Below are 24,833 nucleotides of genomic sequence, written 5' to 3' on the forward strand. Positions count from 1 at the left end.
CTTTGGAAGTAATGTCTGAGCGCCTGAAAAAGGCTGACTCAGCAGTCACGGCGACTCATTTCTTCAAAGCACAATCCTACATTAAGGTAACACAGGGAAGACACACCTGAATGGTGAAAGGGGTGAGTTTCTTTCTGTTGATTGTTCTTTCATCAATTGTGTCCGGCACTGATAGGTTGATCATTTTACTGAAAGAGAAACAATTAAATAAAGCAGGCTTCTAAATAAAAGAGCCCAGTGACACTGAGTTTAAATTCTAGCAATGCCATAAGCAAAGAGGACAGCAACATCATTGTTAGCCATGAAAATTGCTCCACTATATAAAAGATTACCTATACACTTTTGAGCTTATATAATGTCTAAATTTCTATCTGACAGCTGGTCAAACTCTATACCTTCAACTGATCATATAATAAAATGTTTTATATTCTCCTGTAGGCATTATAGTATCAGTACTTTAGCAATGTCTCCCACTTAAGTATCTAATACATTGGTCAGACATCCAAAATAAACAGCTATTATTTATGAAAAACTTATTTTACCCACTTAGCTTTGGTTTAACCTCCAATGGGTCATTAAAAATAAATTTCCTCAGTTCATTTCCATCTTATTTAGAGAAAAGAAGTTGGGAAAAAATCCAAAGGAACAACAACAAAATCAAAGAATAATAAACTTGAATGTGACTATTTCTTTTTTTAATAAGAGAAATCAACATTAACTTTTTTCCTAACAATTTTTAGGCATATAGATGCTTAAATAAAGATGTATTTCCACAACTTTGCTCTGTGTGTGTGTGTGTGTGTACATATATTTAAATAAAAGGCACTTTATTGCAATTTAGGCAAAACAAACCCCTAAATCATTATTTGAAAAATATGAAACTCTAGTGAACTAGAAGCTCTGGGAAACAGTAGGAGAGGGGTGGCTTAAAAAAGTATACTATATCCCTGCCCTTGAAAAGCTTAGAGTCAAATTACAGAGACAAAATATATGGATATGAAAATTTACATAACAGTCCAAAGCAGAACATTATAATGGCTCCCAAAGTACTACAAACAGTATGTGCTTTCAGAATTCAGTGAAGGGAGAGATCAGTAGGAGTTTTACAGTAAATGGATTTGTGTAGGAGGAGAGGGTGGGGAAGGACATTCTTAAAAAGGAAAATAAAAGGCAAAGCCAGAGTCTCAAGTTGTAAGCAGGGCGTGTATGGGGAAGAGTGAGTATGGTTGATGAAGCATCCAATCATTCCTACAACCCTTCACTCGTGCCCTGGGCTGGGTGCCTGAGTCATGGGGGTCTTGGGAGGTACAACTAGAAAGAGATTGAGGGAAGACCAGGGGGTGGTCTTAAAGAGTCAGGACCTAAAGAGTCAGGACCTGAACATGCAGGTTAGGTTTCTGATGTCTTTTTTCAGCCGTTGAACTTTTGAAAAATAAAATCTCATGGTGAGCTCTAATAAACAAAATACCGAGAGTGGAATTGCTCTGGTCAGAGCAGAGGAGGGGTAGGAGGCTCAAAGTCTTGCCCACACATCTTTCCCTTCAATTCCCGAGCCCACCTGAGATCGGGCCTTTCAAGCCTCCTCATTCATGCCACATCTTACAATGACAGAGAGGCTGCCAAAGCAGGAGCCACAGAGGCATCTTCAAAGGCACCATCCTGCGTTGCCCAACCGTGCTGAGAGGGCTCCCATGCATAGAATACATCCCTCCTTTTCCAGGCGCCTGCAGCATTTGTGCACCACTCAATAGTTCTTTTTTTTTTTCACACAACATATATTTAGTTCATAATAGTAGTTCAACATAATAGTTCTTTTGCTTGAGGATTTGCATTGGATGCTTCAATTATCATGCTGCTATTATCATTCAATTCTATCATTCAATGTACTCTCACAGCAGGCCATGCTCAGATGAAGCAAAATGACATATAGTCCAAAAATAATTGATTTTGATCTTGTGTTACTCTATCTCTATGTTCATGTTTGTCTCTGTGCTGTGCATACCTCTCCTCCACCCAAGTGATGGTAGTTTTACATTTCTCATTATAAGCTGCTTTTGAAATCAGTTTGCTCTCCTGAACCTGCCACGTGAAAGTCTGGAAAAGCATTTCAGATCCAGCTGAGCACCAGAGGAAGTGAGCCTAAAGATAAATGCAGTGAATTGCTGGTATTCCAGAAAATTCTAGGGAAACCTTCAGAAGCCAAGAAGGCTGTGTTATTTACCAAAGCACAATGCCATCTCCAACAGCGCTGAAGAGATCATTGGTGTTTGGATTCATTGGGATGACATGCCGACAGTCGGGGTCACTTTCCAGGGCTATGTTTATCCAGTTGACAAAGGCATACTTCTCTTCCTCTGCAAGTAAATGATTAATATGACTTATTTGCAAAGTGAAAATCTGATACAAACAAAATTATACACATGGATCTTAGATTCTTGTGCCTAGGAGAGACATTGTGCGGCTAATCTTATCCATTATCCTATCATCTCACATTTATTGACATTTAAAAATCTCAAATGATTGGGGAAATAGGCACAGAATCTCTGTTCACTCCAATCATAAAACATATATATAGCAAGCAGATTTAGAAGGTACATATATGCAAATATATTATATTTAGAGGTAAATATATAGGGACTTCCCTGGTGGCACCGTGGTTAAGACTCCGCGCTCCCAATGCAGGCGGCCCAGGTTCAATACCTGGTCAGGGAACTAGATCCCACACGCATGCCACAACTAAGGAGCCCATGTGCCACAACTAAGGAGCCCACCTGCGGCAACTAAGACCCGGCACAACCAAATAAATAAATATTAAAAAAATAAAGACATGTTTTTTTAAAAAGAAGTAAATATATACATATCTGTATTTTATACATGTAAATATATATAAATAATTAAATGTTTATTTATATTTATATACAATGTGAATGTGGTTTAATGCTTAGCTCTAGCTCTGCTGATGTAAATGTGGGATGATCACAGGCGATCTCTGCAATATCTCTGAGCTTCTTTATACAATTACAGGTAACCCCACTTTTTGAAACTTGCTGTACGCCACTTCATTTTTACAAAAGACCTACATTAGTACCTGTTTCCGTTAACCAAAAGAAATCCGAAGAGGATTTTTGCTTTTACGAGAAAAGGTTAAAAGTAAAAATAGCTGTCCGTGTTTGTTTTGCAGTGTTTGTTTTACAGAGGCGGTGGGCACCCCTAGCAGGGAGAATGGCCCTGCCCAGCTCCTTCCCGGGGAACTACATTCCGCACCTCAGCGTCGAGCGGCCATTGTTTTGAACTGTGTCTGTGAGCATCTGTCTCATCTCAACTTATTCTGTGCATTCCATTAGCAAGATATGTCCTAAGGTAACTGCTTCTTTGCTTTACGCCATTTCAGTTTATGAAAGGTTTCATAGGAACACTCTACTTTCAGGTAGCAGGGGAAAACTGTATAATGAAATTGCTATGAAATGAAATCATTTGTGATATGTTATTTCTTTCCTATCAGGAAAGCTGCCAGAAGTTGATTTTAGAGATGTTAATAAAGCCTCAAGTTATGCCTTACAGCCCAGCACCGTGTTTCCCAAATTGCATGTCACTGAAAAAAAGAGTCCCTCAGAAGAATCCTAAGTCACACAAGTTTGGGAAACATCGCACAGCATTTTATTGACTTGGAGATTCCTAACGCACGTTTACATAGTAAGAGGCTGTGAAATTTTCTTCGCAATTAAGAATCGTGCTTAACCATGAGCTGATCTTTAAGATCAACTAATGTTTTGGAGACCTCAGTTTGGGAATTATTGGATTACTGTACTGTTCCGGAGAAGTTTCCATGAAGGCTGCTGGATGGCAGCCTTCAGAATAAATATACAACTTTCCTTCAAATCAATGAAAACACAGCTTTTTTTTGACCGCTCAGTAGGCATTTTGGAGGTAGAAGCTTGAGTAGCTCTTTTTGTCCAGAAGATTTACAAAGGAATTTTGGCAGCCTTTAATGTACTTTTTAAAGGCTGATGAGATTATCTGGTATCGGACCCTACCTGGAGCCAGAACTGCTGGCCTACTTATACATAGGAAAATAGGCAGTAGTCAATAAACTCATGTTAACATCTGTCTTTCTTTGTACCCCTTAGGTTTGAATACTGAGTTTGGAATCTGTAACCCTAGAAGACGTGGATCCTTCTGACATGGTTCTGTCTCCCTCCGCCCTCAGCTCATCCCAACACTCTCTCCACCTCAGCTTCCCCGCCCCACACTGGTACACATACCTGAATAGGAGTGTTGGGTCCCAACACTAGATTGCTCTGAAGTACCCCCGATCGCACAAATCCCTTCCTTCTTATTGATTGCTTTTCTAAAGGTCTTGGCAACGTCTGCGCTTTTCAGGCCAAGAAAAACCTGCAAAAACATAATTTATCTTTAGAAACCCCATCTGTGATTGAGAAAACCATAAAGGAAAGAATAAGCAATGCTGAAGCAAGGAGGGTAGGAATGTATTTCTGGACGTTTTCCGAATTGAACTCCCACATTTCAAATGCATCTCCTTGGATCTCACCTTGATAAACTCATCAAAGCTGATCTTCCCATCCTTGTCCAGGTCACCTGTAGCCATCATGTTTTCTATAATTTCTCTCACTCTGTACCCAGGCAGAGGCAAGCAGGCAGCCTTGAACAAATCATTCAGCTCATTGCAGCTGATGTACCCATTGCCATCAGAATCTGTAAGGCAAACAGGGAGCTGAAGGTTTGGGGCGATTTGGGTCACAGCATGAAGAGAGGTGAGAGTAGGCTGGATTGGAGGGGAGCGGGCAGGAGAGGCAGTCATTCGGGGTTGTGGCCTGACCCCATGCGAAGTCAGAATCTCACAAGAGGCCTGTTGCTATTGGATATGGGCATTAGCATCACTTCCAACATCCAAGAGTCATAATTTCAAAACAGAGGTTCTGACAGCTGAATCTGAAGAGACTCTCATAGAAACAGATGCAAAAATAAATCACAGGTTTGGGGCTACAGAGTAAGAATAAGTATGAATACTAGGAAAACAAAGGAAACCAAAGAAAGCAGACAAGCCATGAAAGATGAGACTTAGTTGGCCATTACCAGGAAAGGCTACAGATGACAAAGGGCCCATATTCCATGTTTAGATAGAGAAAGAAGTAATCTTCTTGAAGAACAGCTTTCAAAAATGTTTCCCAGCTCCTCTAACCAATACCACTGTATTCCTGTCCCTTCTGCTATTTTGCTCATGTTACCAGTCACCGCATCTGTCCTAAAGCTACTAAAAAAGAAGAGAATTGTGTGACTTGAGGTATCAGGTTTACTTACCAACTTTGGCAAAAGCTTCTCTGAGCTCCATCATTTCTTCATCAGATACCGATCCTCTGGCCATTTTTTTATTGCTTTAGGCAAGAGATCTGCAGAGAGGGGACAACATAGGGAGTGGTTGATGTGTATGTTCTTAAAATACAACAGAGAAGCAATTCTCATTTATTAAGTAAAGAAATATTCCTCTGCATCCATCATGACTTATAATTATCTTCCCAAAATGTAAGCAATAGCCTTTTTCTTAACCCTCATTGTGGTGATCTCCAAAGATGGTCTGCACCAGTCTCTCTCCTCCCTTTGATTCTCTCCTCACATCAGGAGATGGAACTTATTTCCCTCTCCTTGAATCTGGGCTGATCCTGCGACTGCTTTGACCATTTAGAAGGCTGGAGAAGCCATGTCTGGGGCTGGAAACTTCTGCTTCCTGCCTTTTGGAATTCTCCCTCCTTTTGGAATGCTCATCCTTGGGCTGTTCCCTCTTGGAACATAACTGCTGTGCTGTGAGATGTCTAAGCCACAGGAAGAAGCCACATGAAGTATGAAAACTGGATGCTCTGGTTAACAGTCCCTGCTGTGCCCCCAGCCGACAGCCAGCATCAACTACCAGCCAGCGGAGTGGGCCATTTTGGACATTCCAGCCCACTTGAGCCCCCGGATGAACACAAGCTCAGCCAACATCACATGAAGCAGAATTGCCCAGAATTCTGAAACCAACAGAACTGAGAGATGGTAAAATGATGGTTGTTTAAAATCACGTTTTGGAGTAGTCTGAAACACAGAAATATACAACCAAAACACAACTTTTATATAAATGTCTTTTTAAGAGATATCTTCATGTTCGTACTGCAAATGAATAGGTTTGGCCAAGCCAACAGATAAATTTTATAACTTCAAAGGGAGTTATCAAAGTTCTCTAAATATTTAAGAAAAGAGGAAGGGAATCTGACTCGCTAATCATTCATATATGGGAATTTGAGGGACTTTTTAGGTGTTCTCAGAAAGGCTAGTGTTGGCTGAGAAACAGTGCTAATGCCTGAGTATTTTCCCTTTCCCTGTGCCTTACGGCTGCCCTCTAGTGGGTAGAAAGAGACTGCAACAGAAAATGGATTATATTCTTGTCTCTAGCTAATTCACACGCCCGTGTTTCAAATAGGAGCTCCATTAAAGCTTATAGGATTTCCTGGTGGGGAAGGGATAAGTGGGGTGAGAGTGTGGGAGAAGGGGTACTTCTATGCATAATTATATTTGGGGAATTTTCGTGAAATTACTGATTTTTAAAAATATTTAAAATTTGTGACTGGATACTGTTTTAAACGGATTTCCTTTTCTATACTTGCACATCATTTTATAGTGCTGTACTTGTTCTCAGTGACAATGAACAACCACACATGAAAGGGAACAGTTTCAGCACTTAAACCTGTTGGCCAGAAATGCGTTATGCTCAATTTTGCAAGTCCTCATCCATTATCCACCAACTCACTATCCTGTCACATACCATTTATCACATATATCAGTAGTTTCAAACTTTTGTTTTCCTAAGCAACCCTCTGTGAATAGAAACCTTACATGTAAATAACAGCGAACAAATAAAAATAACTCTGGGGAGGGATAAATTAGGAGTTTGGGATTAACTGATACACACTACTATATATAAAATAGATAAACAACAAGGACCTATTGTATAGCACAGGGAACTATATTCAGTATCTTGCAATAACCTCTAATGGAAAAGAATCTGAAAAAGAATAGATATTTCTATATGTATAACTGAATCACTTTGCTGTACATCTGAAACTAATACAACATTGTAAATCAACTATACTTCAATTAAAAAAAAAAAACCAACTCTGAAAGCCTTTGGTTGAAAAAGACCCTGAAGGTCACCTTACCTCCACTATTCCACCTCCTTCTCCTTGTCATCTATGCATGGTGGGAATTCCAGGGAGCATGATTTAAAAATCGTGGAATTACATATATTGTTATTATTTCAATTCCTTTAAAAATATCTTTTATTATCAATAAAGATTTATTGTATTACTATTTACCTTATATCTAAAAATGTACTGGTCCATTGGGTTCTCTGATGGAAGGTAGAAACTGTCGAGGGCTTAACTGCGTAAGGAGACACAGTCTCACACATCACAATAACCCTCAAGAGGCAGCTACTGGCTTTCTGACTTTCTTGCCTTCACTTCCTTTCCTTCCTTTTTTGTCTGTCTGTTTCTCTGTCTCTCTCCCTCCCCCCCTTCCCTCCTTTCTTCTTTCCTTCCTTCTTTTCTTTCTTTTTTTTTTGTTTGTTTCCTTTCTTTTTTTTTTTTAAATCAAGCCTTGTTCCGAAAACAATCTGAGCCCAGTTACAAAGATCTAACCAAACCTAAGAAGTAAACCAATAAAATCATGTGATCAGGGAGAAGGAGTAATTAGCTTAGGTGAAATAAGAGGACAGCAAGCAAGAGCTTGCATATTTCAAACACATGGTCAGGACTGAACGTTTTGCTAGAAGTACGCTGAAAATCTAGCTCTGAGTTCTCGAGATGCTCAATGAAGAAAGGACGTATCAGTTACATAATTCACTCTATTTACATAAGACAAACCACTCTTCTTAGGGCAGGAGAACTGAGGTCTGAGAGCAATGTCTTCACCTAGGCCTGGAGAAGAGGACACTTGTGGGATGTAGTAAACGCAAGTTTTCTGTTTCTTATAATGTTGCTCAAGGAAGGCTGATGGCATAGGTACATGTAGCCCTACTGTATAGAGCAGGAACCAGAAACTCAGAGAAGATTCATCTTTCAGATCACACAGCCAGGTAGAGGAGCAGCAAGATTCCAGTTCTCAAGTCTTTTTTCCTCTCCCATGCTGTCTATTTAGGTTGCTTTGCATTTCTGTTAGACACTCATTCCATCCACCCATTCATTCATTCATTCAGCAATTATTCATTAAGTATATAACATGCCTAGCCTACGGGAGATTAAAAAAACTATAATATGAAGTCTCTATCCAGGTGTTCTAGCTCAGGAAGCTATCGCTTTCATGTGTTAAGAAATCAAAGCTTGGGACTTCCCTGGTGGCGCAGTGGTTGAGAGTCCGCCTGCCGATGCAGGGGACACGGGTTCGTGCCCCTGTCCGGGAAGATCCCACATGCCGCGGAGCGGCTAGGCCCGTGAGCCATGGTCGCTGAGCCTGCGCGCCCGGAGCCTGTGCTCCGCAACGGGAGAGGCCACAATAGTGACAGGCCCGCGTACCGAAAAAAAAAAAAAAAAAAAAAAGAATGAATGGGATCTCCGAATCTAAACTTGGCCTATCCTTTGACGTAAGAGTTTTAGATTTGAGAGCACTGTGAGACACTGGTGAGAAATATATGTAAAGGCAGGGAATGAGACTGTATTTTAAGGATCAAGGGCAGGGCCAGGGAAGAAAGGAAAGAATTACAGTGTTGGGTAAGAAAGAAAATCTCAAGATCATGGTACAGTAAAAAAGCAGAGAAAATATTTTAGAATAAAAATTGCAGGGCCCATTCAAATAAAAGACCTAGGAAGGGAAAGTAGGGTTATTTTAAAACGATGTGATTTTTAAACCATGGCAGGTAGGACAAGATGAAAAACCCTGAGCATCTGGTAAACCACATTTTTGTAAGAGATTTACATAAATGGGAAGGATCAACTGGGAGAAGCCAAATAGTGAGACAGCCTTCAAATTAAAAAAATCCAAAACCCTCCAGTGATTTAATAGCTAAAGGAAAAGAGAATAGATTGAATTAATTTAAGAGGTGAATTGGAGAAGAAGGCTTCACCAGCCTAAATTACTCTGATAGCGTTTGTTGTTTGTTGCCCCCAAACACAAATAGATATGGAGAGAGAATCTCTTTTACCATCAGAGTGAGCTGTAAGTCCTGGAGACACAACCCAACTTTTAGAGACAGAGCAAGCTAAGAAATAATTTAGTACAACTCCCTCATTTTATAAATAAAGAGATTTAAGGTCCAATGAGATGAAATGCTTTGTCTATGTACAAGTCCTCAAAGCACTGCCAGGCTAGGGTTTGTAAATGCAGAGCTGAAAGAGCAGAGTGGGAAAAGGATGGACTGACCATTCACAGGGCCATTAAGATCCAGAACTGAGAACAGACTCTTTAACTAATTGAACTGAATGTGCAAATGACAGCATTTTCACAAAGCAGAGAAGCAGGGAGAGGAGGTAACTGATGGAAAAACACGTGGATCAGACCATTTCTAAGAAGGACATGGCTGGGGCGAGAATCAAATATTAGGTACTTTACACAGTCTATTAATATGTTTACCTGAAAAAAACACCCACTTTAATTCACGCATGTTTGATGGTTTGGGTTATAATATGACTAAGATCCTTAAGGAGAATTGACAAGGGTTTGTTTGCAAATTACCGGCACCATATTGGCAGCTGACTCTAGAGAGGTCACTGCAGTAATGGGATGGGCTGTGGCTTTTGGATACTCCCATTTGGAGCTTAAAAGAAGTGGCTGAGGAAGGCATGTCCCTTTCAGGGCATGAGTGAGCAGTTTCTTGGGCTCTGCTCTACTGCTTCTGCAGTAAGTGCGGCCCTTTTCAATGACTGTATCATCTAACTATGACTTTCCAAGAACCATCTTAAGGTTTTTTGCAAATCAGTGGTGAATTTTGGAACCCCATTTCTGAATCACTGCCCAAGTCATGAATCTAAGAAGACACATCTCAAATCATTCATCTAAGTCACGTCTGGCTAGTTTCTCTGTAAGCACTTACATTTATTAAATCAATGATTATAAAATCCCAGGACATTTGGCCAAAGAAAGTACCAGTTGTTCTTTTTAATAAGATTATTTTTAAAGTCATAAGAAAATCAGATAACCACCAACTGCAAAAGCCACCAAACCTGTCCATTCCTTTAGGTCAGCCAGTTCTGAGTCTCTGTTTCAAGGAGGCTGGTATTTTCCAGATGGGTAGTGAAAGAGAATTTCTGAGAATGACTTCTTATAATAAAAGTACCTGACTCAAGTCCCCTGAAATCTGAATGTAGAAACAATCTGCAGGAGTTTACTATAGAACACAGTGCTGTAGAATTTACAGAAGGAAATGCGTTCTTTGAAATAAATGTATAAATGTAAGCTGAATTTTCTCTGAGGAGTTTCCTAACTGATAATGAAAAGAAGTAGACAGGTTGATAAAAGGTGACCCGGCAAAATGAAATGGCTCCTGAACTGGCATCATTTCTGAAAGGAGGTAACACTGTGTGGGCTGGTATTTTGATTCGATAGATTGACACCCAATTATATAACTGCTAGGATCAGAGTGGCATCTGTAACATGGCATCACATTGCCAAGGGACTATTTTGAATGTGCCCTACTTTTCCTGCAACTTGACACAGTGGGGAAAGTAAAACTGGAAACTCAGGACCCAAATTCCCACCTTTACCTCATAAGTTCAGTACGTATCCAGGGGAAAATTGTACAACTTCCGAACACCTCACTGAGTAGTGAGTAACCCAAAACAACGTGTCACCTGGAACATCATGAATCCCGTAATCTTTAGCGTTAGACTCTGATGATTAAAGAAGTGAAACATAAAATACTTAGGATTCCGAAGCCAAATAAAATCCCCATAAATGTTTTTTAAAAGCTATCATACTACAGTTAGATAAGGAAGGAGTTTTGCTTTCAGTTAATTCTGTCCGCTTTCTTTTACAAAGTAGAACACTGTGCAGAGGCGGGGTGGTGGTGGTGATAGCTTACTATGCATGCTGGGGATACAATTTCTCTGTGGATACAGATATTCCAAACTTTCACACAAGGGACGATTCTCAAAATGTATTTTAAAAGTGCCTTTGTTTTTAAGAACCAAATAATTATAAATGTCCTCAAATACAGATGGCCACTTAAGGGGGCTCTTATGAACTCTTTTGTCAAGTCAAAATCTCTTTGAGATTGTCTTTTCTCTCCCTGCAGATACACTGATTCTCCCAAGGCTGCTGCAGAGGGGAGAATTCTTCTCTCTGCACTCTTAGAAGGCTATTCCCAGCACAGGCTCAGCAGTTTGCTGTCTATCTCAGGGGATGAAAACACCCCCTCAAGGAAGCCAGCAGCACTGATTACTCCAAACCTGATGTTTCTCTGGGGGTCTCTGTGGTTTGATCACTCAGTTGAGGGGCTTCTGAAGCTGTATTAGCATGGCACACAGAGCCCTACTCTGTCCCCAACTAAGGAGTGTCCAGCTCCCTGCTTTCTCCCCCAGCACCCCCCGATGTCTGTTTTCTACCAAGCTGTCCAACCCCATTAAGGAAGGGACACAGAGCAAACCTCTTGCAAGCAAAGGGGATGCTCCAGGCTGGGGTTGGGGAGACCCTCATTGCCTTGGCCTCTCTCTCCTTCCCTGGGCTGTACAGTGATACTCCTGGCATTCATGTCTAGACCCTTCATTTCACATGCAGCCACAAGGACTTAAGATCCAGACCTCCCCTACTGAAAGCTCAGGGGACCCCAAAGATTATTGGAAAATAATCTTTTGAAAAAGCTGAATATTATTATGGCCAGTTGATTATCCACTGTGACACCATTACCTCAATATCAGACGTCATTCATTCATTCATTCACTCCACCTAGAAGTCTAAGTGCAAAGCACTGCCCTGGTTGCTGGGCTACAAGCAAGGGGGCCACGAAGACTGGGGCTTCATGACACCCACCGTTAAACATCAAGTTTCAAATGCAACACAGAGATTACAGCTCACTTACTGCAAAATGGTTATAGAGTAAAGAGGTTCTGAAGATCAAATATGAACAGGTGGAAAGGCTAAACACAGGGCAGTGGTGGGAGGAGGGGCAGGGAAGAGATCAGATAAGAGTAAGATATTAGCACAGAAGCTTTTCAAAAAATAAAATATCAAACAACTCAATCAGCCCATGCAATACAAGTAATCAGATCATTTATACACATGGACATCTCCAAGGAAATCAGAATAAAATAACGAGCAGGGGGCAGAAGAGAGAGCCTGGGGGTCGGGAGACCCAGGATGCTACCTGTCTATGTAACGTCAGACTCCACTTAGCCGCTCTGGGCCTCAGTTTCCTCATCTGTAAATTGAGAGATGAAGTCCCTTCCACGTTAAAAGTTCCAAAAGTCTGTTCACTAGCTGACAAGTGTATGTACAAGTTAGAGCCAGGGTAAGGTGTATTTCAAATGAGCCTAGAAATAGGGTCAGGGGCCATCAGGAGCTGTGACCATGGCCTGAAGCAGCTTCTGGGGAGATACCTCCTCAGAAGTGGACCCAGCATCTCCCAGCCCCACCTGCTCTTACCTCAGCAGCAGGCAAAGCTCTGTCCTCATGCATTCTCCTCACTGACCAAGGCAGATGCCCACTGCTCAGCTGCTTGACTGCTCAGCGCAGAGCAGGGAAGTTTCCAGAACGGCACGTGAGATCAGCTTTCTGGGATGTCACTGCGTACATCTTAAGTCCCGCTGCTCCAGTTCGCTCCTAGTTTCTAGGCAAGACTGCATGCAAACTGCCCCAGAAAGAGAGCCATCTACTATTTTCTCAAAAATATCCAAATAAGGAAACCCTACAACCTCTCTGGTGTCTCATATCCCAACCCTGTAACCTAAATCTTTTCTGATACGATTAAAGCTCCCTCTCTTGGGCTATTCTCAGAGGGAATTACAGAAGCTGCTCAATTCATAAAAATTCTGTCACGTGCGTTGGTGACAGCCACTGGGCCTTCAAAAAAATTCTTTTAACCTGCTTTGGGAGGCTTTCTCCAAATCTTTAATGGTTTCCTTTGCTATCTTCTGCATCTATGTCAAGTTCCTTAAATGATAACACAATAAAAACAGAGTCACAGAATGTAGAGGTAAAGGCACCAGATTTTCTATCTGGCCACTCTCTTCCTGTCACAGAGGAGTGAAATAACACCCAGGTTAATGGATGTGACCAATGTCACCGAGCTCATTGGGACTGGAGTCCAAGGCTCCTTATTTCTCCTCTTTCCTTTATAATAAGTTCTCAAACCTAAGAGGGAATGTTGTTCTTTAAATAAGACCTGCTCAACATATGGTAAAGTATAATTCCCCCATGATTTCAAATATCTTATGAATATAATTTCATGTATATTTCCTACACGTGAAGGAGAACTTAATCTAGGTATTGAGCAGGCAGCATCCAGGTCTGGGCTACAAACAACACGTGCCCAATACTACATACATATCCTATTGGCACCTTCAGGGTTACAATGACCGAGGCAAGGTGAACGTCCTCTGTATTCATCTGTACATTCATTTTTAACTTTGCAGGAAGGACCTCTGATATTTCTTAGCAACCAAAAAGCAAACCACATTAAAATAACTCACACTGAGGCACAATGTTCTTAAGACAAAACACCAAATTTATCGATGAATATGCAAATGATACCCTTAGAGTTCTGAGATCAGCAAGGTTTCAGACATTCTGTCCTCTGTTGGTTGGGTGGGGCTCTGGGAGTCTTTCCTCCTCTGAGCTCTGGTTCAGACCCCCATGTCCACATCTCCATTTCTTCCAGCAGATTATGAGATCACAAACTATATGAGATCATCTCACAGCACTGCCTCCTGGCTGGCACGCAGTATAAGTACGTAGGAAATCAGTTGTAGCCATGAACAAACAAACCCATAAACAAACGGTATACAGGGCTTAAGAAGTCCACTATCGAGAACGAACGTATGGACACCAGGGTGGGAGGGCGGGTAGGATGGACTGGGAGACTGGGATCGACGCATGTACACTACTATGTATGAAGTAGACGGCTGGTGAGGGCCTACTGTATAGCACAGGGGGGAAAAAAAGAAGGTACAATCTGTTTGCAGGACATATATTAAGTTAACCTTAAAAGTGCATTCCAATATACCTTAGGTGCAGACAAATACTGTTTGATTCCACTTATACGAGGTACCTAGAATAGTCAAATTCATATAGAGTCAGAAAGTACATTGGTAGATGCCAAGGGCCAGGGGGTGGGGGGAATGGGGAGTTAGTGTTTAAAGGGGCCAGAGTTTCAGTTTAGGAAGGTGAAAAATTCGGCAGATGGATGATGGTGACAGTTGCACAACAATGTGAATGTACTTAGTGCCACTGAACTGTAGAGTTAAATATGGTTAAAATAGTATGTTTTATATTATGCGACTTTTACCACAATAAAAAAAACACGAAAAAAAAGAAGTCTACTATCACCTTCTTTGAGGAGTTTAACAATAATATTCTTGTGTACATACTTATCATATCCCTCCCACTGAAATATACAAACAACAGAACAAGGCAAGTGGATGCGTCAAGTTTATACGAAACCACTTTGCAGGAAAGATGACTTTGCAAGTGTCCCTTGGCAGTCTCTGAACTAGGCTGGGGATGCCCCCTGGTCCCCACCCTCCAGCCACCAGAGGGTTCTGGCTGAGGTAACAAAACCTGGGGCCGGGCAGTTTCTGTAAACCCTGCTGGCCGCAGCTGATGCTCAGGTCTCTCTACCTAAGTGTACAGTGTCCGACTTGGAGCTGAGTCCTGCTGGGAGGAAAGGGGCCGTGGTGTGCAGACAGAGCAGGACGGAAAGGAGGGTAAAATCAGCTGAGATGCACAAACTCAATGTACCAGGAACACACAGGAAAGAATTAGGAATGGGTGTTAGAGTTCACTTGAATGTAATTTGCATATCATTATCTGGACGATGAAATTCATCCTCCGGTAATTCTAAGTGTCCACCACTAGGCGGATTCATATATTTATTTGTACGTTTCTTCTTTCACTAAACACCTGCCAAGTAAATACCTACTCTACGTTAGGTCGTGGGTTAGATGCTGGCGACGCAGACATAAGATGTGGTCCTGGCCTGTTTAGTAGGGGAGAGAGACACCCGGCACTAGAATACTGGGGGACTTTTTAGATCCACAGGAATGGGGAAAACAGCTCTCCCCTGGGGAGCCACGCGTGGTGCCCCAGGGAGAAGCGACATGTGACCTGGGTTTCCACAGATGAAGAGGAGAGAGCTTCAAGGTCAGTCTTTTCCTTATTCATGTAGAATGATGAACCCATATTCTCTCCACAGGAAGTTTATCTATGTTGGAGCCAGAGAAAATAATAGCTAAAGGACAAATGGAAGATGAACTAATGTTTACTGAGTGGTTACCCAGTGCTGAATGTTTTATAGGCGTTACCACATTTAATTCCACCACAACTCTATGGGGCATTATGACGATTTCCTCTTTATAGATGAGGGAACTGAGATTTAAGTAACTGGCCCAGGGTTACATTGCTCTGAATTGGGGAAGCCTCAGACATTATGGCCCTGCCGCGCGAGAAAACGGGAAAATGGGGGTTCTGAAAAGTGAAGTTGTTCCCCAAAGTCTCAAAGTGAGTCAGTGACTCGTCAGAAAAGACGAGTAGAGCCTCCGGAAGCTTAGTTTGGTGTAACCAAAGTACGGGAAAAACACAAGTCAATGAACATTTAAACAACTTAAAGGTTAAAAAAAATCCCTGAGATGCACCGTCCATGAAATGTACTTCACATCTTCAATATGTGGATGGAGGGAATGAGGGGAGGAGTTTCTTCCACTCGTTTTAAGAACAGCACGGGCTTAGTTTACAGCTTCACCTGTGCTAGAACACGACCCACTTTCTCCCAGTCTAAGCAGCTGTGAAAAGGCATCATCGGCGTCTCACAAACCTCATCTGTACGTTAACGATCTTATCTTCCTTCATGAAATTAAGCTTGCTATATACATAAAAAAGAATGAACTAGGAAGCGACAAGGCACGGCGAAAAGATGCTGGATTTTCTGATGCAACCGTTTCTTGCTGTGTGCTTGAATACACGTTACTTAAAATTTCTGAGCCTCAGGTTCTTCATATGTACAAAGGGGATATTAATAATGCAATCACGGTGCTCGCTCCATAAGCGTTGTGTTAGAATGAAATTAGATAAAGTGTTTAAATTGTATACAATAGTGCTTGGCGAAGGAAGGAAGGAAGGGAAGGAGGGAGGGAGGGAGGGAGGGAAGAAGGAAGGAAGGAGAAAATGAAAAAAAACAGAACTTTTACAAAATTATCTTGGGGAACAAACCCAATTTCCACTATAAACTATATGAAATATTATCTAGAGTCGCTGTCTAAAATTCACACTTAATTGTATGTATGTCACATGTGTGGACAGGTGTAAATCTAGATTTCACACCTACGCTTTATCTTCAAATGATCTTAGCTTGGTTGCTCTGGCGCTTGTACCACATCTCTCCTCCAGAGTCCTTGAAGGCAGTTTCAAAAGCAGTTGCGGAATTAGAAGATGATACCAGCCAGAAGCCAACAGCATCGGTATTGGCTGATCTCATGCTGAGCGGTCAAGGGGCTCTGGGCTTAGTCTTGCCTGAAATACTTATCGTGGAAAGTACCTTCTGACAGTTGAGGAAGTGTGGCCAGAGTGGGAAAATGTACAGCAATCTTAAGAAAAGCCCGCACATCCATTGTGAGACATGAAATGAAAAAGGATCTTGGGCATCTGTGATGAAGACCATTGGGCTATGTCTCTCCTCCCTCTCAGGTACACCAGTGCCTGGGGACTGAGTCTGTTGGCCACTTCTCTGCCTCTATCTCTTACCCACTCCGGAATTCTCCAGGCACTTTCTCTGCTGTGGTTTGAGCTGATGGAAAGACACCAAGACAACATGCAGCTGACATCTGTATACCAGCAATGACAACAGAAGCTTCTCTTTACTCTCAATAATGTGACCTCATTTTCTATGGGCTCCTTGGGGTAGTTCTTTTAGAATTTCTAAGGACCAGCTCATTCTCATTAAAAAAAAAAAGAACAAAACAAGCAGTTACAGATAAACTGAGGCAGGAATTTGTATTCATTTGATAGACTAGATTTATCTACACTTTCTTGGAAGCCACAGTTTGGTGGGCAAATATTTACCAATACCAATTTACTAATGGGATATGCTATGACATTTCTTTTGTCAAAATTTTAAATAACTAAATAGCGTAAACGCTTCATAACCCTTAAGAACTCTGTACCATAATATCCTCCAGCGTTTATTTGTTTGGTATAGCAGCGGACCCATCAAAGGCAGAGTTGGGATCTCCGCCTGACGGAAAATTAGGACTAATCATTGAATATTCAACCACAGAAAGGAATATTTAGACTTATTAGAAAGTAGCCAGTGGACCAGGTTAGAAAATACAATGCAATGAAAACAGACATGGTTTACATGTTTAAGAAACTGTGAATATTAAAATGGAAAAGCGGCAAGGCGTGAATCTCGGCTCTGACGAGCTCTGTAACCTTGGACTTCAGCCTCCCTGAACCTCAGTTTGATCATCTGTTCTAAGAAGATGAGAACATCAACCCCAGGCAGCTTTTGTGTGGAAATATAAGAGCAAATATACGTCAAGAGCTTAGCACAATGCCTAGCAAATAGCGAGGGCTCAGTAAGTCAGCAGCGATGGTGAGCAGAGCAGAGGGAGATACACACACAGACTGATGAAATGGGGAAACGGAAGGGGAGATGGACCCAGGAGCAGACCCAGCGGATAGACAGTACTTTTCCCTATTTCAGAGATGAGGGGACTGAGCGTCAGGGGGCTTAAGACACTTGCTTGGGCTCCACAATTAGTAAAAGGCTAGAAAAGGAAACCAAATTTGCCTCCAAATTTGCTCTTTTCTTTAGACCAGACCTGTTTGTCTCATGTACAGAAACTGCAGACACTCAGACTCACAAGCTCTAAAAACTGACATTATATATGATATTTAATACATTTTACATTATATATATTATATTCAATCACCAGACAGATTAAGAGTCCCAACTGTCTTCCTCTGTGGTCACAGGAAAGAAACAGAGCATCAGGGATATTTTGATGAAAAATCTCAACTTGTAAGACAATGAGGGAAGGAAAAAAATCTGAAAAAAGTCATCAAAGGTGCCCATGATATTCCATCTTTCCAAAGGGAAAAGAAAATTAATGTTATAAAGCATTGGAAATGAAGGGAAAGTTCATTTACATCTTCTTTTTTTTGCGGTACGCGGGCCTCTCACTGCTGTGGCCTCTCCCGTTGCGGAGCACAGGCTCCGGACACACAGGCTCAGCGGCCATGGCTCACGGGCCCAGCCGCTCCGCGGCATGTGGCATCTTCCCGGACCGGGGCACGCACCCGTGTCCCCTGCATCTGCAGGCGGACTCTCAACTACTGCGCCACCAGGGAAGCCCCACTTACATCTTTGAGATGAAGAAAAAGGGGTTCAATAATGCAAAACTGCATACACGTTCCTCATTTTTTCTTACTTTCTCTTTGCATCTATTATGTAGCTTTCTCCATAAGGAATGTATTTTCCACTCTTCTTTCTTAATCACATGGCCTCCTGGTGAAGGTAATGTGAGCCAATGACATCAAGGATCCACATTTTAAAATGTGACACCTGAGGTTAACAAAGATGCAGTTCTAATTCTAAACTTTGCCTGAGGAACGGCGAAAAGGCAGAGGATGCAAATTTTATACAGATGCACTTGTGCGCCTCTTTACTTCATTCATTCAGATACACAGTTTGGATAAACCTGGAGACAACTACCAGACTGAGGAATCAAAATGTAGGGTATTATTTAATTGTAAAGTAATTAGTCCATTCATTCACTTCCCTCTTGAAAGTGCAACCAGAGAAAAAGGGAAAAGAAATGATCTTAGAGACTGCAATTCACACGCCGCATTAATTTGCCGGCCAAATTTGACATCTTGGCTTTTCTGCCTGTGGAGAATGTAATCTCTTTTCCATTTTAGCTCAGCCAGTCGAGAGGATGTGTGTGTGTGTCACTGTGTGTGTGTGTGTGTGTGTGTGTGTGTGTGTGTGTGTGTGTGTGTGTGTGTGTGTGAAAGAGAGAGACAGAGAGGTGGGGGGAGAGAGGGAGAGAGAAAGAGAGAGAGAGAGAGAGGGAGACACACAGAAAGACAAAGAGATGGAGAGAGCATGCAAGTGTGTCCATCTGTCCGTGGAACTGGTGCTAGACTAAAACAAGAATCAATGCTGCAACCACAAAACTGTGGCTTTCTTCGCAAGTTCCTCAATTTAGTATCTTAGCTTTTCCTTCTGCCAGAAAAAACAACTGACCCTATTTGAGAAACAAGCCTCCTTATAACTTAAGGTGGGGCTGAGGCAGGCGTGGCTCTGAAGTTGAGCAAAACTTATTTTAACTCAGTAAGTGGGTCGCTTTTTACCTCTATTCTTCAGCTCACAATTAAAACAATCTTTCATTCTTTCACATTTTTTAGGACACTTATATTTGGCCATTACTATGTAATTATAGATATGTGTGCTTGGGTATAAATACTAAATTGTTTAATTTATTCATGTCTATCAATCACAACAGTTAGAAAATGGGAATGCCACTTGACTCAAGTATTCTAATCTTCTATGACTGAGAACTTTTCAAAGTTTTGAGGGTAGAGATCATGTTTTGTGACCTATACACAGGTCTATAAGTTGGTAAAAACCAAATAGTCAAGAGCAGAGGAGCTGAGTAAATACTGATGATGATGATGTTGACAAAGAATAGTCTTTAATAAAAGCAATTAATGATACAGATGCATTTATTTAGGATAAATTATTATTATCTGCGTGCAACTCAAGGTCTAGGTACAAATAAGCACCATGGCCTGCTGCCTGTTTATGCCAGGAGGTTTCCCCTGGAATTCAGTAGTTAATATAAAATTAATTCAATTGTAGAAAATTAAAGTAATGAAATACTTGAATGGATTAACTTGCCTTCCAACATGAAGATAACACCAATACCTACCTCACAGGATTGTTGTGATGACTCAATGCATTAATACGGCCAAAACACTTAGAAAAACACTCAATCCAAAACAGTAGTATAGAAGGCTAAGCTGTCATTATTAGGATGATGAATGGAAATTCTTTGTTCCCCATCTGCTGCTTACAGTATCTTACAAGATGGAGTGACTATGAAATTGCTGGGAAAACTGATGTAATGACTGAAATTGACAAACAAAACAACGGGAACAGTCAACAGCATAAGGAAGTTCAATCAGGAGGCAACTGAGGAAAGCAATGGGGAATTGCCATCTGGGGAGCCCAGTGGTCACAGCAGCTGTAGGGAGATGCTCCTAGAAGATGAATATCTGATTGGGTGGTAACTTCTTATACTTCAAAATGAAAACAATGTGAAACATGAACTCTTTTAAGAAGTGCATTGCCATCTGGTAAAATAGGGAAACTTGAAACTCCTGGAGTCTGCTGACACTGATTAGTTTTATATTTTGGTGGACTCTAATTTTTATTTCTGCAGGGTTCATACGCAGATGGAATAGAATCATTTCATTTGATGATATCTGTGAGTTGGAAAACTAGCAAACAAAAAATATCCTAAGGAGACAATTACATGAATCTAAATAATGTCACTTTGCTATAAAATCTATTAGTCATACAGTCATCAGACTTTATAATTTTACTTTATAAATTTTTGACTCTTCATAAATATAACCTTAGGAGAAAAGTTCTTATTTTTATTTTACCTAACCTGATTTTAGAGTTCATTTGCCATCTCCCCCATATACGCAGAGGAGCCTTCACTTTTTTGGTAACAAGGAGACGTTGACTTGAGAATTTTCTGAGAAGAGTGCAAAATGAATAAATAAAAGTTAATGGTATCTGTTCCTGTGCTCTTGGTCATCCAATATGCTTATTATCAGGTACATAATTTTGGTAAGGGTAGCTAAGTTTTAGCTCAATTAATGTATTTAAACTAAAATAATAAGATTAATTTTGCCTGTGGTCACTGGACAATTCCTTAAATGCCTTGAAGTCAATGTCTATTTAGTGCTTTGAGACTAAAATGAAGAATAGTGCTTTGACAAAAAGGAAGCATGTTAGAAAGCAAAATACTGTAATGGTGTTATATCTCCGTTCATAGCAGTCACTGGGGGAACTCAGTAAATATTAGGTTAACAAGTGAAATTAAAAAAAGACTTCTATGCGTATCTAAGGAACTGAGAAAAAATTCCACAAATATCACGAGCACCTACTACCTGCCAGGAGAGACAGAGAAGGAGCTCAGGCTGTCAGCAAATTAAGGACTTGAAAGGAAAGCAATATGATTACTGCTCTACTTACTCTAAACTCAAAGCATTAAACAAACACACACAGAAGAATCGGTGGAGGCAAGAACCAGTAGGAAAGCCCTGCAAAAGGACAGGTTTCTTGAAATAAGCCTTAAAAAGTGACCAGAAGTTTCACAGATAAAGAAGAAAGCACTTGGAAAGGCAGTTGGAGTGAAAAGGAGTGAAAGAGCATGGAACTTTCTGGTGGTTTGTGGACTTGTGCACTTGGCATGTGGGTAAGTGGAGGGAGGAGGGGGAGAGGTGGGAGGTGGCAGCTAGAGCAGAAGGAAGTGACAAGAAATAAGGTTGGGAAAGTGGCTGAGGCAGGTTTGTGAAGGCACACAATTCTTGAGTAAAATTATGCATTACTTAAAAGAAAACACTTCATTCTCTTATTATATGAAACCCACAGTGATACCTCTTATTTATGAAAAAGTTTCTGGGTTTATTGCAAACTGTTGTCCTCTTTCTTTCTCTCTTCAAATCATGAATGCTAAGATCTCTTCAGTCAGCTTCAGAACGAAAAGCCTATAACGGGGTACATCTGGGAAAAAGATGCTGGTGGGGAAGATAGGCTCTGGAATAGACGGACGCTTACAGAGAGGCAGAATGGAGCCAGAAATCCTGGCTACCTACCGCCCTTGCCCCTCACCCTGTGACCTTGGGCCGTGTCCTTCAACCATCTAAGCCCGTTCCTCATCTCTAAAAGTAGTTGGGAGGATTAAATGAGGTCATGCATGAAGAGTGGCTTCCATAGTAAGTACGTATCAATATTAAGTGGTATTACTACTTGTTCTGTCCTAATTTAAATAGATACATTTGAATGAGAAAGTTACTTTGTGGCCTCCCATTCCCCAAAGCGTTCAGCAAAAGAATTAGAAATGGTGTTAAAACACGGAAATTGTTTCCCAAATTACCGATTGTTTCAAGGCACAATTTATGAAGGAGACAAAATTTCAAATGTGACAAAAGAAAGTATCCCTGGGATAGCTAATGAAATGTCCCACCTCAGCAGTGCTTGTTCAAAAGGCAAGACCCAGAAGTTTCTTCCCTGAGGTTGCTGGGAGTGAACAAGAATGAAGAGAAATGGGTATCAGGTTGATGCTTTAACAATCTAAACTTGATTCCATTTTTATTTCCTCCCGATGTAAGGAAAATACTGACATACCTTTGCATCCTAATTCATTTTATTCTCATTAATATTTTTACTTAAAATAAGACATAGCATAGTTTTAATCTGTTATTTTTAGGGGTCCAAGTCCTTCTCCCTCAGCTCCACATTTTTGCTAGTTTAAAACTATTCAGGGGGCTTCCCTGGTGGCGCAGTGGTTGAGAGTCCGCCTGCCGATGCAGGGGACATGGGTTCGTGCCCCAGTCCGGGAGGATCCCACGTGCCGCGGAGCGGCTGGGCCCGTGAGCCATGGCCGCTGAGCCTGCGCGTCCGGAGCCTGTGCTCCGCAACGGGAAAGGCCACAACAGTGAGAGGCCCGCATACCGCAAAAAAAAAACAAAAACAAAAAAACCTATTCAGGTGAGATGCGTCAAGCAATATTGACGATCACATTTTACAACTTCAGAAATTCACATTTATAGGTAAGCAGTTAACTCCATTGAAATTTGCCTGTGTAGATGTTCTTTAAACCATTTTATTTACTAGAAACCAATTATGATAAATTATGTAAATTCAAAATCAAGACGTGTGGATAAATCACCTTCGTTTAACGACAGTTTTTTTTTTTTTAAGTTGTCCTGAGGAGGTAATTTTATAAAACAAGTTGCTATACTTGATTAAGAAAAATTGGGTTTTGATAAGTGTGTGGATAAATGAATCCATTTGCAGTCCGGATGGCTTTTATGTTTATCATCTGTCAATGGTACTAAATATTGTTGAATAATGGTAATTAATAAAGGCTGATGCTACAAGTTTCAAAGTCTATGTTTCCATAAAGTTTCTAGAATAAATATCCCATATCAACTTTATAAGAATTTCTATTATAGACTGAAGCCTTTCTTCCATAATTAATGGTCATTTGTATGATCACAGGGATACCAAATAGTTCAGACAATTCTACAAAACAGTACAATTAAGCAACACAAATTGCTTTTATTTTTAGAGAATAAATGGAGAAGAGGCAGCCTCTAATTCCATGTGGTTATTAAGCACACCCATTGAAAACCAGCGGTACCCAAAATCACTCAAATAACCAGTAGCACACTCAGTAACATATGACTCAAGATGTTAGCACATCCTCTAAAGTACTGTAAAGGAGTTTTTTAGAAAAACAGAACCACAGGAGCTAAAGTTAAACTATCCCCATTAGGCCAACGCGCAACAGCATCTAAACGATCAATGTCCACTTTCCTGAGAACATTTGAAAGTAGATCAAATCACAGTAAATAGCCTCCCAGAAATAAAGCAATAGAAATAAATCAGAACACGGTTTGGTTTAAAAAGGAAGCAAACATCATAGTTTTTGGGGGGGGGTGATAACTGCATATAATTGGAGAAGAAGCCACCCCAGAGAGCGGAGGGGAGGGTCCCACTCTGGGCGGCCACGAGATGTGGCTGGAGCTTTGCTGGGCAGTTAAACGGTGCCCTGGCTCATAGCGGACAAGGGCGACAGGTGCTCAGATCTCTAGTCCCCTGGGGGCAAAATCCACAATCCACAGAACCAGAGCCGCCCAACAAGCAAAACATCATAAACACTTAGAAATGACAAAAAGACAAAGGAAATTTACCTGGTAGCAAAACTGTTCTCAGTGGTACTGGTACGTGACCAGAAACTCCCTTCTTTCTGATCTGCAGAACAACTTTGTCAACCCCGGGTGTGTGGTCACAAGGCAGGAAGTGACTAGAATGACAAATCATCAGGCAGGAAAGAAATAGATTTTGTCTTTATAAGGACATTTTTACTTAACGTGTTTTTTTTTTTCTCATGTCCCCTCCCCTGCAAAAATCACCTGACAGGTCACACTGAAATTCAGAAGCCTCTTACCACTTCCTCTTTATGAGCATTTTTCTCTCTCCTTCCCTTTCTTTCCCCTCTAGCTGTCTTGTAGGCATTGGGCTACTTAAACCTGTTGATTTCAGATAACAAGGCAAGGTCAGCCTGCTACCCTGACTTCTTGATCTGCCCCTAATTGCGAACGCAATGCTCTGGTGCCTAGCTACTTACAGCAAAGATAAACAAATTATTCATTTTTAATGAAAGAGCCAAGGGAAGAGGTGGCAGCATCCCTGAAACAAGCTAGAAGGGAGTTCCTTGGGAAAGCCCCACCCCAAGGTGAAACCAAACCCCTCTCGAGAGTCCCTGAACAGTGATCTTATTGGTGCAAACAAAACAAAATGATCTCTTTAAGGGGAAGGGCCCGAAAGGGAAGGTCAC

General features: G+C 41.2%; 1 protein-coding gene across 1 annotated transcript in view; it reads right to left on the reverse strand.

The window, feature by feature from the left end:
- LCP1 (lymphocyte cytosolic protein 1) overlaps window positions 1–24,300 on the reverse strand; it is a 55,032-nt gene extending 30,732 nt beyond the window's left edge. The window contains exons 1-6 of the mRNA XM_027116250.1: window positions 24,187–24,300; window positions 5,320–5,408; window positions 4,550–4,713; window positions 4,263–4,392; window positions 2,222–2,354; window positions 107–188 (exon numbers count right to left, since the gene is read on the reverse strand). Of these exons, the coding sequence (XP_026972051.1) occupies window positions 107–188; window positions 2,222–2,354; window positions 4,263–4,392; window positions 4,550–4,713; window positions 5,320–5,383 (573 nt within the window). The 5' untranslated portion in view covers window positions 5,384–5,408; window positions 24,187–24,300. The remainder of the gene's footprint in view (window positions 1–106; window positions 189–2,221; window positions 2,355–4,262; window positions 4,393–4,549; window positions 4,714–5,319; window positions 5,409–24,186) is intronic.
- Window positions 24,301–24,833: the final 533 nt, after the last annotated feature.

Source organism: Aethalodelphis obliquidens, unplaced genomic scaffold, assembly GCF_003676395.1.
Source record: "Aethalodelphis obliquidens isolate GAN/ISIS:26980383/991018 unplaced genomic scaffold, ASM367639v1 scaffold16, whole genome shotgun sequence".
Taxonomy (NCBI): Eukaryota; Metazoa; Chordata; class Mammalia; order Artiodactyla; family Delphinidae; genus Aethalodelphis; species Aethalodelphis obliquidens.